This window comes from Periplaneta americana, chromosome 10, assembly GCF_040183065.1.
Source record: "Periplaneta americana isolate PAMFEO1 chromosome 10, P.americana_PAMFEO1_priV1, whole genome shotgun sequence".
Taxonomy (NCBI): Eukaryota; Metazoa; Arthropoda; class Insecta; order Blattodea; family Blattidae; genus Periplaneta; species Periplaneta americana.
The window spans coordinates 32798909-32817580 of record NC_091126.1 but is presented as its reverse complement, the minus strand read 5'-3'; the positions used below and the strand labels follow the sequence as shown (position 1 = coordinate 32817580).

Here is an 18672-nt window from a genome sequence, read left to right as displayed (position 1 = left end):
TGTTCGCCATTTTTGTTTCTGACTTATTTGATATGTTATGTTATTCCTGATAGAGATTTTGTTCCACAGATTCTAGCATTAAGTTCTCTGGCTGTTGTTATAATTTTTTTATCATTAATTTTTTGTACAGTTTTTTAAGAGTGTTGCAAATATTTTCTATTTCTGCTTCAGGTTTAGCTTCTTCCGTGGTATAAATGCTGACAGGTGAAGAGTGTAATTTCAAAACTCACTCAATCATTTGGCCATTTTTATGATTTGTGCATAATATATGTGATTATGTTTGAGGCCTCTATCATTATATTTTAAGCATGTTTTCTTTCTAAACAAGGACAAACCTTGTCTACAACGTTGTGCTATTGTGCATGTCACTTTAGAACTTGCTCAGTTCGTAGGATGGTAGATACAAAAACTAGCCCAGTTCTTTCAGAAAAATGGACTGAATGCATTTTGGAATCAGACTCTTCAGTTTAATTCATTATCAGGCCTGTGAGAGTAGCCAAGCTACCTCTTTTTTATTTAGATCCTGATGCCATTCTATTTCTCTTTATTTTATTTCATTTAAACTAGTGATCTACAAACTTTTGTAAACAAAGGATCAAATTTAAATCATTGAGAATCATGTAGGAGGCATCCTCAATGTATGTGAAGTATTTATACTAAAACATATAAAAGATACAGATTTGTAAATGATTAAACGTATTAATTATATGCTTACTGAAGAACTTGGGTATCTTAACCCTTCGTTACTCGCGTTAAATTTCGTAACGCCAGTACTCACCTGGATTACAATGGTAATCCACATTTGTTTTTGTTTGCAGACATGGTTTAAACATTGCAATTAGATTTAAATGTTAAGAAATATATTGTTTTCAGTTATTACAGTAATGAGAATGGATATGTTACGCATAACGGAACGTATTAAGTATAAATATTAATAATGAAACGTATTATAGTACACAAATTGCATTCAAGTGACATGTTTACATAATGTTTCCACACTGGACGTGTCTATGAGTCATAATTTATTGTTGCACCATAGTTATGAGTTAGTTCACTATCATCATAATTATGTAGGTTATCTAGAATTGTTGCTCATTCGCTGTTTGAAGGTCACCTGATCTCTTGATGTAAACTCTCCCACAGGAAACGCAAGTTCACTACTGCTGACCTTTGTTACGTCATATTTGATAACTAAATACCTCACTCAGGGGTGTAGCAATGAAAAAATTCAGGGATGTAACAATCATTCACACTTCACATATAATATTTTACAGATGTTTTTGCAGTTCAGATTTAACGCACATGATAGCCTAATCTACATCTGATTCAATTATCTAAGTAGGCCTACGCATTTCTTCCATACAGTTCAAACAAATTACATGTTTAGTAAGTCAAAGAAAATAGAGGCCAGCGTCGTGAATTTCTGCCTACATCATAGGCTGAGCATAACTGTTCCAGGACATTCACAGCACATTTAGTTCTATTATAAAATGATATTATTTCATGTTTCTAGCTGCCTCCCGTTTCCTCATCCATTGCCTTATCATAATGCATGGTTGATAATGCTAACAGTGTTTTTTTTTCTTTGGTACATACGAAATAATTGTGCAGCGTTCATTGAATCCAAACAATGTACTGTTAACTTGCCTGTCTTAGTAGTTGTGAAATGAGGAGGGATTTCTCTTTTGTTTTCTTTCTATGTTCCTACAAGTGTAATTTTGTCATTTTCTAGAAGATCTAAACACAGAGGTATGCTCATGAAACAGTTATCGGTGGTCACATTTCTTCCTGTTCCTTTGATGGGATGAACCAGCCTCTTCACCACTGCATGTGCACTGTTACTTCGGTGAAATGGACAGTCTGGTTGAATACCAGCATAAATTTCCAAGTTATGAGTGTAATATGTTTTCACATCCACCTTAGCAAAAATTTTGATCCAACATTTTGTTGGTTTAGTAGGTATATACTCTTCATGGGACATCGTCCTCTGAATGCAACCAACTGCTCGTCTATAGTTACATATTCGCTTGGACTACAGCACTTTTGTGAGTTCTGAACAAATAACTCTAATACTTCACGTATAGCAGCCAATTCATAAATTTCTTTCCTTTCCTTTTGTCATAAATGTTATCAAAGAGTAGACATTGTAACAAAAATTAGAATCTATTGTAGGTCATTGCCAGGTAAATTGACTCTATTCCTGTGCCATTTTTATCCCATAGTTCTCTTACATTCAGTCTTCCCGATTTCAAGGTGCCAGCAAAATACAAAATACCCAAGAGTGCCTCAATTTCTACGTCATTTGTTAATTTGCAATCTCTGTCACGTCCGTAATTACGCTTCACTTTTTCAATACAAATATTAGTACCCTTACAATTACATTGATTATTGTCTGATCAATAAAGCAGTCAAAACTCTTTGTGTGGGTCCGCGCAATTCTTGCAGCCCTTTTAGGGCTCGATAAATGAATCACTATATTTTGTGCTCGTCTTCTCCCTCGTTGAGCTACTGGTTCTTCCTGCCAAATTGTAGTCTTTTTTTCTATCCGTATAGCAGTTTCCATCATTTATAGACATTAGTCTTTCATCATCACCACCACCATCATCATCATCATCATCATCATCATAATCATCATCATCATTGTCTTGTTCTGAATTAGAATCGTGAACTTCATTCTAAAGATCTCCCCTGCTGCTTTCATCATCACTTTCATTTTCAATGCCATCATCCATATCTTCATCCAGCCATTTGCAAATGTTGTTTGTAGTTTCCGTACCCATTGGAGCAAACTGCGAAGAGGATGGAACGATGTCACACATTTTTTCATAAACTTACTGCATTGCATCACTTATAACCATATTAAAAAACTATTTCACTTACCTGAACAAAAAACTGACGTAATCCACTCGGAAAAATTGTGCATCACTTTATAAAACTTCGTATAACTTTCCAAAGGGTTGCGACAAATACGTCTAAACACCAGTAATGCCTCACTTAGACTGTGACGAGAAATTGCATTGACGCTCAACTACGCAGTGCTGCAGGCAGTGACGTAATAGAGGATTAAATATCAGTGGATTACTATTGTAATCCACGCGAGTACTGAAGGGTTAATGAGATAGTAGTAAAATTTTGAAGAAACGATTATGAATTGTGACTTGTTATGCATTTCACACAATGCATGTTGTATTATTCTACTTTAATTATATTGATTAGGAGATATTGTTTTTATTGAATTATATGGAATGCTGAAAACGTTTATAGGCAAAAGTAGTATGTTGTAAGAAATCTACACAATTTGATGAAACAAGTAGTAAGGTGTATAATGGGAAGATATGTCAGTGAGTTAACTTTTATTCTTGATTAACTTTGAAAACTTTCGCTAACTTTCAACTTATATATTAGTTCCTACACAATAAATGCTTTTCAGATCATAGATTGTTAGTAATAATTTCCAGATGTGGTACAAATATAAAATCACATACTTTCATGTTTGCTCGTTACTTCATATGGTCAACATTTTAACTAATGTTACATTTTAATGCTTTCCAAGATTTTCATTGTTGGATCATTAGGAAAACTTGTACAAATAGAAGTGCTTTTTTTTTTTCAGGCTCAAACCAGATTGCAGACGGGCATTGCTATTAACATGGGTACAGAAGAAAAAGCTGTGAGTTCTTGAACCTTTTTACTGTGAAACTTTTTACGATTAGCACTTGAATTTAATAGTTAATAAAGAGACTAATTTTTAAGTCAACTTCCCATAATTTTTTAAGTCAACCTCCCGCAAAAATAAGAAAAGAATTTTCAAATACACACTCTTATCTAACTTAATATGCTAATTTTGTGAATGGATACTATTGTATCTAAATAAATTGGTGTATTTTCACACAAACTCTGGGAAAATTTTTACACTTGTATGCATCCACAGCCACATAGACACGCCCTCACACACACATACAGAGAGAGTATCTTCCTCATTCGTCTACTCCATAATACACAAACAGGGTGGAGGGGTAAGGCATGATACCTTTTCAATTTTCTGTGTATTGCAGGCTGCAATTTATATGACGTAATCTTTGCCGATCACTGGTCTAATAGTGACCATGCTAATCATTGGCTCTCAAGTTGCAAGTTTCCTGCTGAGGATGATATAATTGAATGAGTGACAAAATTGTATTGCACTTTATAGGTATTCTGTAATAATTAAAATTAATACTTAAAATAAAGATGGTTTCTTATTAATTGAAGACCTGAATTGACAAACATCACAAGACCAGTAGTGGCCGGTGATCGAAATCCTCGGTGAGGCCAGATGCAACTAGTTTAAGTGCCTCCGATAGGAAATGTTTATTTATGATATTAATTATTATTTTTATATTATTAATATTATTATTATTATTATTATTATTATTATTATTATTATTATTATTATTATTACTATTATTAGTCTATTCTTATTACTATCAATGAAAAATAATAATTTCACTCACCAAATAAGCTGTTATGCTCTGAGTTTCAGTGATTGTTTCGTGTGATGAAGCAACCCATATTATGTGTTGAAATTCCTCTTTTTTTCTTTTCTTTTTATTTTTTCCTCTGACAGCAACAAACAAGGCCAAGAGAAGTTTATTTTGCACCACATTACCACTTAACCGTTTATGTTGCCCATACCAGAATGCAAAAGAAACTCGCATTTTATGATTATGTGTCAGAAAAATTATCAGATATCTCGGTAGGCTCTCTCTTTATTTAAAACTTCCTTTCTTTCAGTATTATTTCTTTTCGAAAAAGGACACTCTGACAATGAATTAACTGCACCAGCATTATTTCTCTCATTTGTTTCTGTTTATATTTTCCCAAAATACATAACAACATTGGCCCATACTCACTACTGTATATACTATGAAGTACAATAGTGCAACACCCTCGCTTAAGTCATAAACTAAGACATAAGGGGAGAGAATCAAGTGCGCCTCTGCCTGCCAAAGAGCTGGAATTTTGTTATTTATGGCCTAGTTAGGAAGACAAGTCACCATTGCTATTCCCACCCCACTCTACCCTTGAGGCCAGCCCATGGATGGGACGAGTGAAACCTGACCAGGCCAGACGAATTGTGCCTCAGCTACAACGTTTTAAGTGTAAAATCAAAGCCCGCGAAAGGACATGAAATGCATTAAGCCAGACCTGGCACGAACGATTCTGGCCTCAGGAACAAATTTTACTGCAAAACAGGTCTATATACATCACAAGCCAGACCCGGCACGAGCGATCCCGGCCTCGGGAACAAATTTTACTGCAAAACAGTTCTATATACATCAAAGTTTTCAAATGCTTCTACAGCGATATATGCTTCATTCAAATAACTAATATATTATATAAAAACACAAAATTTGATTTCAGTTAAGCCAAGTGACTGAGGCCCGGCCTCACTTGCCTCAGTCAATCAGCCGCCACTGCTGTAAAAACGATTGTTCCAAGTCCAACTCTAAGGGCCGTATTCATAGACGAGACTTTGGACCAAAGTTGACTTTGGAAAGTACAAAGTCACCATTTTCCTATTCACAGTCGACACTTTGACGAAAGTAAACTTCAATCGTGACTTTACTTCGAAGTCGCCGAAAATCTAGACTTTGACTTTGACTTTCGTTCGTGAACATAAGGAAAATGGCTGATATTTGGAAAATTGTTTAATTTTCCGAGAATATTGAGGACATCCAGGAGATTATTAAAGCTCCTCATGTTCCTTAGCGTATTATTATAGATTATAAATTCAAATCAAGGTACAGATTTGATAAACAGACAGTAATAAATACCTCGTCATGTTTCAACTTTAATTGTGAATAATCAAAAAGGATTGTCTGTTCCACCAATAAATAATACAATTTATTTCATCGCGATTTTATGCTACAGGTACTGGTAAGGATTGATAGCTTAATATTGATTTTGACTATTTAATTCTATAAAGAATAGGTTATACAGTTGGATATGCAGTTAATTTATAATCTTGCTGTCGTCATAATAATGTTTTCTGCATATTGATTTCAAATAATTTTTAAGTAGTTTCTGCAGACAAGCAGGGAATAACTCTGCCATCTTACAGCAGGATAATATGTCTCTTTCATAGTCTGTCATTGGTGGCATCTTCTTATCTTCTATATCTTCAGAATAAAATTATTTTACAGTGAAATAATTTGAGAGCTTAATGTGAAACTAATGTAACTACAATCGATGTTTTATTCATAACAAAGTTCTTAACAGGCAGTACTATTTCATATGATGTCTACCATCATGTTTTGTAGTTACGAATTTTGATATACAAGATTGTTCGAACTGAGTTACGATTTTTTGTGGCCAAGTAGATGAACAAATTATTATCGATTGGTGTAAAGACCTAAAAATGTCCATTTTTGTACTTACGTTAGTTTCACAATAAGCCTTTGAATAATTTATTATTCTTATGTAAAGCTGCAAGAACGGTTAACAATCACTTAACATGTACCGATGTTCAATTGTTTCATTGATTTGTGACTCAAATGATGGCTTTGATTGTGGCAATACCTACTCTATTTCAACTATCTAGTAATTTAATTCGTTTAGAAGGCAGTGATTTTTATTGCCAACATTAGAACAAGATCGTCAAATCTCGACTTACCAAAGTCAAAGGCTCAGAAGCATTGTCTATGAATAGGACTTTTAACGAAGTTAAACTTTACTACGAAAGTCGACTTTGAGAAGTCTTCATCCAAAGTCTCGTTTATGAATACGGCCCTAAGCCTGTTTTGTTAAATCATGCAAATATTTATTTCAGTACTCTTATGTTGCAAACCTATATAGTTTTTTTTCTCTCCTAAAAAAATTTACTTCAATGGACTTTGGATGTTTGTCAGTTCAGGTCTTCATTTCTCTCTCATAGTATTTTCATATTTTACCTGATTTTGTGTTTTTCCATTTATTCTGTAGATATTGAATTTGTTGCTGTTGTACGTAATGTTATGAAAGATGGATTTAATTATTAGTGAAACATATTCATACAATGTTTTCAATTTATTTTAGCCCCATGTGGAAATCTCACTATCCACAAATAATGAGACAGTTATTCGTTCAGTGATGGTGTTTGCAGAAGGGATTTTTGAAGGTGAAACACATGTTCTACATCCAAAGGACTCAGATGTTACATCTAGATTGGATGTAGCATTATATCCTCCTAGAGATGTTCCAGTTGACATTCATATAAAGGTAGGAGTAAATACTTTCCAGATTTGTTGCATACAAATATAAAAGTGAATCAATATGTGGAACAAGACCGCAATATTTCGTCAAATGCGTTCAACAAATATGAAAATATTATAACATAATTTCATAAAACTTACAGACAGCAAAAGATAAGATTACTGCTCTTGATTACTCATGATCTGACAACATTCTCCTTTTCACAAGATTAATTACAAGCTACATGAAAAGTTACTAAGTATGACTGAAAACCTTAATAACCTTAATAATGCTAACCACACCTACAGAGACATCAACACAAATATGGAAATACTACACATCCAACCAAAAAGCCAGAAACTAAACACACTAGAACAATATGAAATATACAAACACACAAAAACACACCCCAATGAAATTCTCAACACACAACTCAATTTCAGAACACACACACTCTTTGACTCCACATTACACTACACAAACACACCCTCACAGAAAACAAAACAAGAGGTGCCAAGACCAGCAACGACCAGTTCTGAAGAACACCAATAATAGGTCGAAACATGTAAACCAGGTACGATAGAATTTAACACAAGAAAGTCATATAATACATATTCTCACTTTGAAGAGAACAATATAAGAAGCTCTTTAAAGCAATAAACTCAATATGAAAATTTTGTGGGTTGTGCGTTGAGTGCCTTAAATAATCTATTATTTTTTCAGATGTGTTCTGAGGATATAGCTCTCCAGTTATAATATTTATTTAAAAGCCTATTTACCAATAATCCATTATCTTCTTTCTGATGTTCCTGGGGATATATCCCTCTGGTTACAACAATTATTTAAACAATTCTATTTAAAAATAATCCATTGTCTTCCTCCTAAGTTTTGGGCAGTCAGCCTGGGTGGCACAGTCGGTAGAGTGCTGACATTCTGTGCCCGAGTTTATGTGTTCGATCCCAGCCTAAGTCGATGGCATTTAAGTGTGCTTCAATGCGACAGGCTCATATCAGTAGATTTACTGGTATGGAAAAAGAACTCCTGTGGGACAAAATTCCGGCACATTTGCAACATTGATATAACCTCGGCAGTTTGAAGTGTCGTTAAATAAACTATAATTTAAAATTTCTAAGTTCTGGTAGTATAGCTCCCAAGTTAAATTACCTATTTACAAATAACCCACTATTTTGCTTCTGAAATATATATGGGGATGTAACTCTTGAGTTATATAGTACCTATTTACAAATAATCCTGTTTCTAGTTTCGAAGTTTCCTGGTGATATAGCTCTCGAGTTAACTATCTAGTATTAAAAAACTTATTTCCTGAGTTGCTCCTGAATTTCCTTGGGATATACTTGTACGTAGCCCTCGAGTTAAAGCACCTATTTACATATAATCCTTCGTAACATTTCTATCATACATACATATCTCATTAATTTTTCATTGAAGTAATCATGCAGTTGTATATGTAAATAGAATACATCGAGTATAGTTTGACAACTTCAAGTGAAATCCCTTAAAACACGCCAACTTTTGGAATCTCTCTCTTTCTTTCTTCTCTCTCCCTCGCTCATCGTCATTCAGTCACCAATCACCACGTAAATATCTGAGAGGGTGTGTGTGGGCATCGCGACCAATAGAAGAACCACTCTCCAGTATTACCACAATAATGGATTCTTGATTTTTGCCTCGACTGTCGGCTAGGAAGGTTCCATTATGCTAGCATTGCAGGCAACTAGTCAACCTTTTAATGCTTTTGCTGGCAGGTTTGACAAACTGTGAGTGGACCTGCAAGTACATAGTGCATAGTGCTCTCTCCCTTCCCCCCATGCTTTCTCACTTGCTCCTCCCCAAGACAGCCAGCGCTCACGTAGTAACTCGGTCAGGGTTTCAGTTCGATTTGTCAATCTATAGTTCACAACACACATTTTGCCACAAACTGAGCAATTTTCTTCCCAGTTCCTCTGTTGGAGGATATTCACCATAATTTACTTCTTCACTGAAAAATTTGTTCACTCTGGAATGCATAGATTTACACCTAGTACCGGTACAGTCTGAAGTAATGTATTATAAACAAATGTGATTAATTTTTGTTTCAGGCGTTGGTTGGTTACGAGGGAAGTCAACATTATCATGTGTTCGAGCTTACAAGACAGTTGCCACGCTTCTCAATGTATGCTATTCTTGCTGAACGAACACAAGAGGTCAAGAGTTCCGTATCTTTTGTTATTAATGAAAGACTTCAGAGGGTTAGTATTACATTTGTTGTTTGTTTTATAGTAATTATTTTCCCATAATTTTAATATCTTGCCCCTCTCAATTCATTGGTGAAATAGTATGCAATGCCTAACTGTGAAACAAGTGGGCCTGGGTTCAATTTCTGGTTGGGACAAGTTACCTGGTTGAGGTTTTTCCGGGTTTTCCCTTAAGAGAAAATGCTGTGTAACTTTCGATGCTGGACCTTGGACTCATTTCTATGGCATTATCACCATCTCATTCAGATTAGATAACCATAAAAATTGATAAATCATCGTAAAATAACCAATTAAAAAAATAGTATGCACTTTATGAAAAGAAGTAAAATATGAAATGAGAATTTTGCATACATACTTACAGCTCACGCAGAAGATCTGAAAGCCTGGTTGACATCACTTGGAAGGGGGAGAAGGGTGAGTGAAAAAGACAGAATGTGCACGTTAATCATCTAATTGATAACATTGACCTCTAGTTGGAGTCTTCAAGTTTTGTCACACCCATTTCATTGTCACAGCTGAAATCATCATTCTCGTCATCAAAAATGATACCATCAAGGTTTATAATAATTGGCACTATGACATCATCAAAAAATAATTTGCGTTACATATAATCATTTTCAATATTTCTTCTTAACATTCACACAAAGATTCACAAATTTGATTCTTTGGGAATATTAATTCCCAGATAACTGTTGAGCTTTCGAAATTAGTAGGGCATTTGAGGCAAATCATTCCTCATTTCCAGCGTGTATGATTATTAGGTACTGTCTTTTTGTTACCGATGCTAGAAGTCAGTGTTGAGTTGTCACTCCAAGACTTGCTGTGCAGATGGAATGACAGAATGTATAATTCGCTGAGATACACAATATTTCTTCTCTCAGCTCGATAGTCAGATAGAAATTCACCTCAGGTAGTTTATCTTTTTTTTTTGCCTAATATCGTATTTTTCAAGTAATATTGACCTATATATATTCATATATGAGGCCATGCCGTCCTTATTGAATAATCAAGACTATATGTAGTCAACATGTAGATACCTATTATTGGAGAAAAATTCGCTCTGGCACTGGGAATCGAACCCAGGACCTTTCAGCTTTGCGCGCTGAATGCTCTTTCCATCTGAACTGTGCTGGGACCCGATTCACAGTGTCGGCTGAAATATCCTCCTTTGTATCATCTGTGCCTACTACCTGCATTTTAGATATATATGTCATGTATGCAGGAGCGCATATTTAAATGATTTTATGGCCATTTTCGACAACAGGTTTTTTTTTTATTTTTTTTTTTAGCTCAGATGGAAAGAGTGCTCAGTGCTCAAAGCTGAGAGACCCTGTGTTCGATTTCTGGTGCCAGAGCGAATTTTTCTCCAATAATAATAGGTGTCTAATATTAACCTATTGGTTTTTGTTTTCTTCGGAGAAATTTCAACTTTTCTTTTTTTTTTTTTTTAAATCGGAGTTCTAGCATTAGTATTTCCCCTATTAAAGCCAATTGTGTCTTTCAGTTTCATACTTAATGCAGTAACTGTTGGAACATGTTTCTCGGTGATGTAAAAATCGTACACTATCCTTTGCACTACACTTAAATCAAACGAGTCTAGTTTCAAAATACACCTTTTAATTGTTTTCTTCTTATCTAGCGTTTCGAAAGACTTGCGGTTGCCACTCTCTATTTTCCTTGTTTCTGTCACAATGTTTTGGACATTACCATGGGACATGTCTGCTGCCATTGACACTCGCTCTTGAACTCTATGTAGAGGAATTTCAATTCCTTGAGAAGCTTCTTTAAACATAAACACCAATACATTATTTATAACTTCTTCCTTTTCAATTTTGAAGTAACTGGAGCCATTTTCTTAAGAACTGTAACTTATAAACAATTAAACTAACTTTAATTACATGTATACACAATTTAAATACACACCTATATACACACTTATAAATGCTACCACTGAATATTTTTAAAACTTCTGTAATGTAACACAAAGTGATTAACTGCAAGCACTTTCTGACAGAGAGAAATGTTATGCAAGTGAACTTTACGCCTGGGTATAGACCGATACCTGACGTTTAAATCTAAATGGTCGTGGGGCTTTTAGATCTTTCGCTGGAGCTGTACCTTGTATGTATATTTATCTAATTTATTAGAACTGACTTATAAAAATATTTGTCAACTAATTACGTTGTGCACTTATGCATTCGTATCAGAAAATATGATTGTGTTTAAAATCGAATGTTGTAGAATCTCATACAAGAAAGAAAACCGAGCAGTTTAATGATGGAAACATTTGGGAGTTAATATATTACTTATTTTTGTAAATTAATTTTCAGATTGCCATGTGGGTAAACCAGAACTTCTTGCTTTTAACTGATTATGAGGTAGCGACAGACTTGAATCTGACATTTCTTTCACTTAGAGACAACACAGAAGTTACAATTACAATGGAAGCAAATGGTCATATGGTGATCACTACTCACAATGTTGCTTTAGCAGGGGATATCATTCAGTCACTTGCAACGTTCTTGAACTTGGAAGAACTTCAGGTAATTATATTTCATCAAGAGGGAACATACTCGTTTTTCATTGCCATTTTCGACAGAGTGCTTTTTAAAATATTTGACATAGTTGACATTTAAAATTTTTCAAGATAGAAAATAACAGGCCTCTTAAGAATTATAATGGGTAAATTGTTACAAAATTTGTCGAAAATTGATTTATACAGTTGTGAATATTATTAACTACCAAGAAGTTATGAACTCCTGTAAAAAAAAATCGCCCTACCTCATTCTGTATATTATTTCTGTGTTGCATTAGGTATCTGCAAACTTTCCAGAGGAACAAGAAAAAATTGGGGAACTACTTCAGAAAGTATCTGCACTTCAAGATGTGCGATTAAGACTGGGTGCAGAAATGGCTGACCATTCAGGGCTCATTCGTAGCTTGGTGGTTCGTGCAGAAGATTCCAGACAATTAGATGACATGTAAGTCTGTTCTAATTCAAATTGTTGCAGGCCTTCTGCTGTGCAGTCGCATCACGTTTGATCGGAGATATCCCAACCGCTAATTGCTTCATGCTTCTAGGCTGCGCAGGCCTGTTATGTTACCGGTCATTGCCACAGCTTAGTAGTCTGAGATGTTAGTGATAGAAGACATGTCTGCTTGTTTGAAGTGTGAGTGCTGTGCATTAAATTAGATGTTTACATAACTGAAATGCCAGCTGACAAATTTACTGTGCAACAGGGAATATTTATGTACGTAACTTACTTTTGACTATAATGATTTATTTACTGTGCCACCTTTGCTTATCTTAAAAGTTAATAATTTACATTAACGTTTTCGATACATTTGTATCATCTTCAGATGTAGAGTGTTAAATAAACATTTATGATGAAAACCTTGCCTTATGGTATGGAACTTATTATGGTTTTCGGATCTTGCTAAAGTGAATTGCTCTAACTTAACCTAATTTGGTCTATAATACACATGTTACATTAAGTTAAAATCATTTGCAGTCCATATAGTACAATTTAAAAGATTTAAAATGATTTAAAAATGATATAAAACTATAAATATAATCAGAGGAATATAAAACGTTATAGGACACTTTAAAACACTGTAAGCACTTGTTGGCTGTGTTTGCCAGTTTTTAACATCGTTAGCTGTTAGTTGTTAAAATCAAGATCAACAGAAGCAGCCCCAGCTAACGATGTTAAAAACTGGCAAACACAGCCAACAAGTGCTTACAGTGTTTTAAAGTGTCCTGTAATGTTTTATATTCCTCTGATTATATTTATAGTTTTATATCACTTTTAAATCATTTTAAATCTTTTAAATTGTACTATATGGACTGCAAATGATTTTAACTTAATGTAACATGTGTATTATAGACCAAATTAGGTTAAGTTAGAGCAATTCATTTTAGCAAGATCCGAAAACCATAATAAATTCCATACCATAAGGCAAGGTTTTCATCATAAATGTTTATTTAACACTCTACATCTGAAGATGATACAAATGTATCGAAAACGTTAATGTAAATTATTAACTTTTAAGATAAGCAAAGGTGGCACAGTAAATAAATAATTATAGTCAAATATTAATAGCTTATCGGCATACCACAATATGAAATTGATTTACGTAACTTACGTCAAAACAGATTCATGCATACTATTCCACCACAAGTTCACACAGATGCAATTATTATGAAAGAACAATTTTAATTTTTGAACGAATTGTATTAACACCACCTAAATTTGTGTTAATGTTTTTTTATTTTGTTACAGGAAAAGTATGCGGAAGTGGTATCTGGAACTCAATGATGTAAACACAGATTTAGTTAGAGGATATAATATTCGCTGCAAAAATCATCAAGAGTTACTGGATGCTCTTAAACAATTAAATATCATTATTCAAAGGACTGCACGATTAAGAGGTGAATATAAGAAAGTAATAAATATATACTGAGCTACAAAAAGTAAGAAATTCTGTGCTTAAATGTGAAAATCAGAAATCTGTCTTTATACATAGAGGCATAAAGTCCCATGTATTAGGGTTTCTTGTAACGAATGAGGGGTATTTTAATATGTGTTCATTACAGATACCTGTCGCCAGTTGCCTGAGTAGAGGTGTAGTCAATATACAGTAAAAGTCTGTTTTAACGTTCTCGTTTTTAAGAAATTTCCGTTTTTAAAGAACAATCTGTAAATTCCTAGCCAAATTACCATAAGAATAATGTAATTAATTCCTGCTTTTAAGGAAACCCGGTTCAAGGAAAATTCCGTTTTAAAGGAATACTTTTCAACCGGATTTTGTGATAATGATGCCTGAAATATCGACTTGACTTTCATTAATCAATAGTACCGGCATATTCAATAACACATCTCAATCGATAGTATACAGCTCTACATGGCTGTGTTATTCTTGATCATTCTTTACGGTCTTGCCTTGCGTTGCTTTCACAGAGTGGTTGCTTTGCTTGCTTCGTTCTCGCGAATTACGTGTATCCTGTTTCCAAGTTTTTTTTGTTAGTTTATGCTGTTCATGCATCATTATAATCTGGCGACTAAATGGAAGAAATTAACGATCAGACTTAAAGTGAAAATAATAAAGGATGTTGAAGTTAATCTTTAAATAATACTATCGCATATGACAAAAAGGCATAGTTTGCCAATTACTTCATTATGGGGAATAATGAAGAAGAAAAAAAAATTTTTCACTGCGACCATTCTAATTCTGGAATGGCTTATTAAGTAGATATTTATTGTGTGTGTGAGAAGTTTTCTTTCTTCTCTTTTTCAGTGGGAAAATATAAAACAGATGTTGTAAACCTGTGCCGACTGGCTCTGAAGAACAACAATCTCAACTCCTTGGTGAAAATAATGAGAACTGGAGAGGCATGAACACATTGTGTGTATTGCATGTAAGTGTTCGCTTTCAATCCTAGTGAATAGAGTCGATGTTTGTCTTCTCAGTATGGTACTTTTTGTACTTGAGGTAACTAGGTTGTGCCAAATGTTTAATGAGCATTCATCTCTCATTTCTAGCAGAAAACAGACTGAGGATTGATTCCCAGCAGCTAAGATTCCCATTGAAACTGGTTTGTGTTTTGGGTTTGTCCCATGTTATCTAATGTGGTAGCCTGTATATCACGTCCTTCAAATCTGTGAACAGCTTTAGAACTTTTGAATCCATGCAAAAAATGTTTGTATAATTAGAGGATATTATGAACTTTCATTAAACATTTTTATGTAGTTAAAGTGAAAAAAGTTACATTATCTTACAATAGAACAGTAAATAAATTACACTTGTCGCATTAACAAATACTAATTCTGAACTTATTTTATAGATGGCATTGCCTTTTTGTAAAAATTTGCTACATTGTTACACTGTAAATAGTAATACAAAAACGGCAGATGAATTAGCTTCATGTGCTTAGGCATGATTTCAAATCCTGTTTGGGCTGATAAGCCAGTTGGGTTTTTCCTGAGGTGTTCCCCAACTCTGAGGTAAATTTCAGGCATTCCCATGGTGAATCCTCTGTCTCATCTTGCCAAATTCTTCTTCTTCTTCTTCTTCTTCTTCTTCTTCTTCATCATCTATCCCTTATGCCTTGCAGCGTCGGGTCCTCCACCCATTTCTTATATCTCTCCCGGTCCAATGCCAATCTTATTTCTTGGATTTCCTTCCCTCTTCTCCTCACCACATCATTAACGTATTGTTCCCATTCTATTCTTGATCTACCCCTCCTCCTTCTACCTTCTACTCTTGATTCGAATATTTCTTTCTCTTTCCTCTCATCTCCCATTCTAATCAGATGTCCAAACGAATTCAGTTGTTTCCTTTCAATTTGTTCCACCACTGGTGCCTGCTGTAGTTCATTTCTAATATTTATATTTCTAACTCTATCTCTCTTAGTTTTCCCAACTACTTTTCTCAGATATTTCATTTCTGATGCCGTCACCCTGCTTTTATGCTTATCCGTCATTGCCCAAGTCTCGGCACCATATAGGAGTGCAGGTAAATATACTGTTTTATAAATCTGCATTTTTGTTTTCTTGTTTACTTCTCTCTTTCCAATAATTGTATTATTTAGATTATAATAAATTTAATTTGCTTTTCTAATTCGATTGTTTATTTCTTCGTCTAGTTTGCCATCGTCATTTATTATTGTTCCTAAATACTTATAACTATTTACTTGTTCTAATGTTTGATCTTTCCATTTTATTTCGAAATTTACCTTTTCCCCTCCAGTCTTCATTATTTTGCTTTTACTAATATTCACAGCCATACCTCGTTCTTCTAAGGTACTTGCCCATTCTGTAACTGCATTCTGAAGGTCTTCAACATTATTATTAATCAAAACAATATCGTCTGCACATATCAGTGATTGCAGGTATATAGGTCTAAGTTTCCAATTTCCAATTTTATATCTTCTTGTTCGTCTTCTGCATTGTTTTATGATTTGATCCATGAATGTTATAAATAATAGTGGGCTTAGACTGTCTCCTTGTTTCATTCCTTTTTCCATTCTAAAATTTCCACTCTGTTGTCCATTTATTCTTACTGACCCTTGCACGTTCTTATATATACTTTTGCCAAATTCACTGCTTCTATTTAAGCACTCACTTGATACAGAATTGTTAAGTAACCAATAAAGAAAGAATAGAAAAACATCTGTGTTCATGTTAATTACACATTCTCTACACATTAACACAAAATAAACATCGACTTCAACCAAGAATAAAAATATATAAAAACAAGCTGAAATTTTAAACCATCTAAGATAAAAATTTGAGTCAGTGCATTATCTATTTGCACCACACAATTTATAACTCAGACTAACCTTGTTCATGCATAATCAACATCAAACGTTGAATGAAGACATACATTACATACATTCTCCTGAACCTCGTTTTAACCGTGACAATGCTTTTTAGTTCAATTGAGCGTTCTGATTATTGTATTGTGTTTCTGTTTTTGAAGGATTTTAGATAAGGACGCAAATAGCCATAGTAGCTGACGTGCCCTTTTTAAACCCCACTAAGTAAGTACATTTTCCTTTGATGACATCCTGGTGATTGTGTAAAATATTACAGATCTATTACTAGTGGAAGTCTTATCTGTTACCTACTGATAGTGAGTTGCCATTTTATTAGAGACTCTTTGAAGATCCATCTACCCACCTTTCTACCATGACAGTGTCATCAGATGTGGCGTTGCTCCCTGAAAATTCAGCAGAGATTTATGTCCCTCGCACAGGGACTGAGTATGTTGTGTCCTGGCGTCTTGCTGACTGTATGTCCAAGGATTGCCGTTATTTGTGTGTGGCTAGTGTTGATTCACATTTCTCAAATGAGGACAGAATGATAGACCTAAAGGCCCATGCCTTGAAATGTGGATTACATAGAGTTGCCATGTTTTGGCGCTTTACATGACAAAGGGTCATTTTGAATCACTTTTTCATGCTTTCTGCAAAAATGAAATCCTTTTTCGTTAACCACCCACAGCTTTTATGTAATTCCTTAAGTGCGCTATATTTAAATTTCGCGCGCAACATTATACTGCAATCGATATAATCTATCATAAGGTGATTGAACATGATCGGGTTAGAAGAGAATGGCTTGCTAGAACAACAATGAATCCTGGGGAGAAAAATATCTTCTCATTAAACTGGGAATAATGGAACAGTTTGTGAAAGCATTGCATAAAGATGGTGATTGTTTTAAATAGATGTTTTAAATTTTCCTTTTTCTCTGAAGCGAAACTTAAACAAGGAATAACTTATTTGTGGGAGGACCCAACATAAAAAGTTCGATGAAAGATGAATACTTCGAAAATTTAATGACCCATGAAGAACGACTGGCTTGCACAGAATATGTTGTTGTTTTCTAATGCCAGGCGTTTGACAATAAAGTCATTTGACCTCTTGCACTCCAATATTTTCCAAAGATATTATCATGACCAGCCAATGAAGCACAGATTTTGAGGTCAGAATATAAGAATGTGTTTGATAATTTTTTGGGGAATAGGAAACACCCAGATTTAAGAACATTGTAGAAAGTTTAAGTTTTTTAAACAGTGTTAACATGAACCAGAATCAATAAATGTAGAAAATATGTTGGTAACTATGAAAAATGTAGGAAGAAATATGAGCACTGAAGCCCATTTTCTTCATAGCCATCTTGTCTTCTTCCCTGATTGTCTTGGAGATTACAGCAAACTACATGGAGAAAGGATTCGTCGAGACATGAAAGAAATAGAAATGTCTTGTCAAGGCAGGTGGGTTGAAGTTATGATGACTGACTACTGTTGGTCTATGAAAAGAGACAACCTGGAACTGCAATATAGAAGACAATCTCGAAAGACAGAACTTTCAGATGAAGAGGAAGTCATATTGAAAAATGAAGTGTCTGCATGAGACTTGGAATGAGGTGAATCTAAATTGTGAATATGAACAAGATAGTGCTGTTTCATTTTGTTTTCTGTATAAACATTTTCAAAGATTACTTAACTTATGTATTTAAATGTGTTAATATTACATGAATGGAGCTATAACTATGGCAATTCTTCAAATAATTATAAAAAATTTTTCATATGTGATAGGCAAAATCTGACTTCAGATCCTTCAACAGAAGCCAGCAATTAACCGAAATCAACTTTTGATATTAAAAGCCTTGAACCAAAATTTAATTTCACACCTCTGCAT

The 18672-nt window shown here is 34.2% G+C and overlaps 1 protein-coding gene across 8 annotated transcripts in view; it reads left to right on the top strand.

The window, feature by feature from the left end:
- LOC138707571 (BBSome complex member BBS2-like) overlaps positions 1–18672 on the top strand; it is a 64209-nt gene that overhangs the window by 23152 nt on the left and 22385 nt on the right. For 6 of the 8 annotated variants that reach the window (XM_069837158.1, XM_069837159.1, XM_069837160.1 and 3 more), the window contains exons 8-14: positions 3614–3670; positions 7057–7239; positions 9312–9461; positions 11798–12010; positions 12282–12448; positions 13751–13899; positions 14766–14886. In XM_069837158.1, coding sequence (XP_069693259.1) covers positions 3614–3670; positions 7057–7239; positions 9312–9461; positions 11798–12010; positions 12282–12448; positions 13751–13899; positions 14766–14866 — 1020 coding nt within the window. In that variant the 3' untranslated portion in view covers positions 14867–14886. Of the gene's footprint in view, positions 1–3613; positions 3671–7056; positions 7240–9311; positions 9462–11797; positions 12011–12281; positions 12449–13750; positions 13900–14765; positions 14887–15010; positions 17248–18672 lie in introns of those variants that run through there. The other 2 variants (XM_069837163.1, XM_069837165.1) reach the window with 2 other exon arrangements.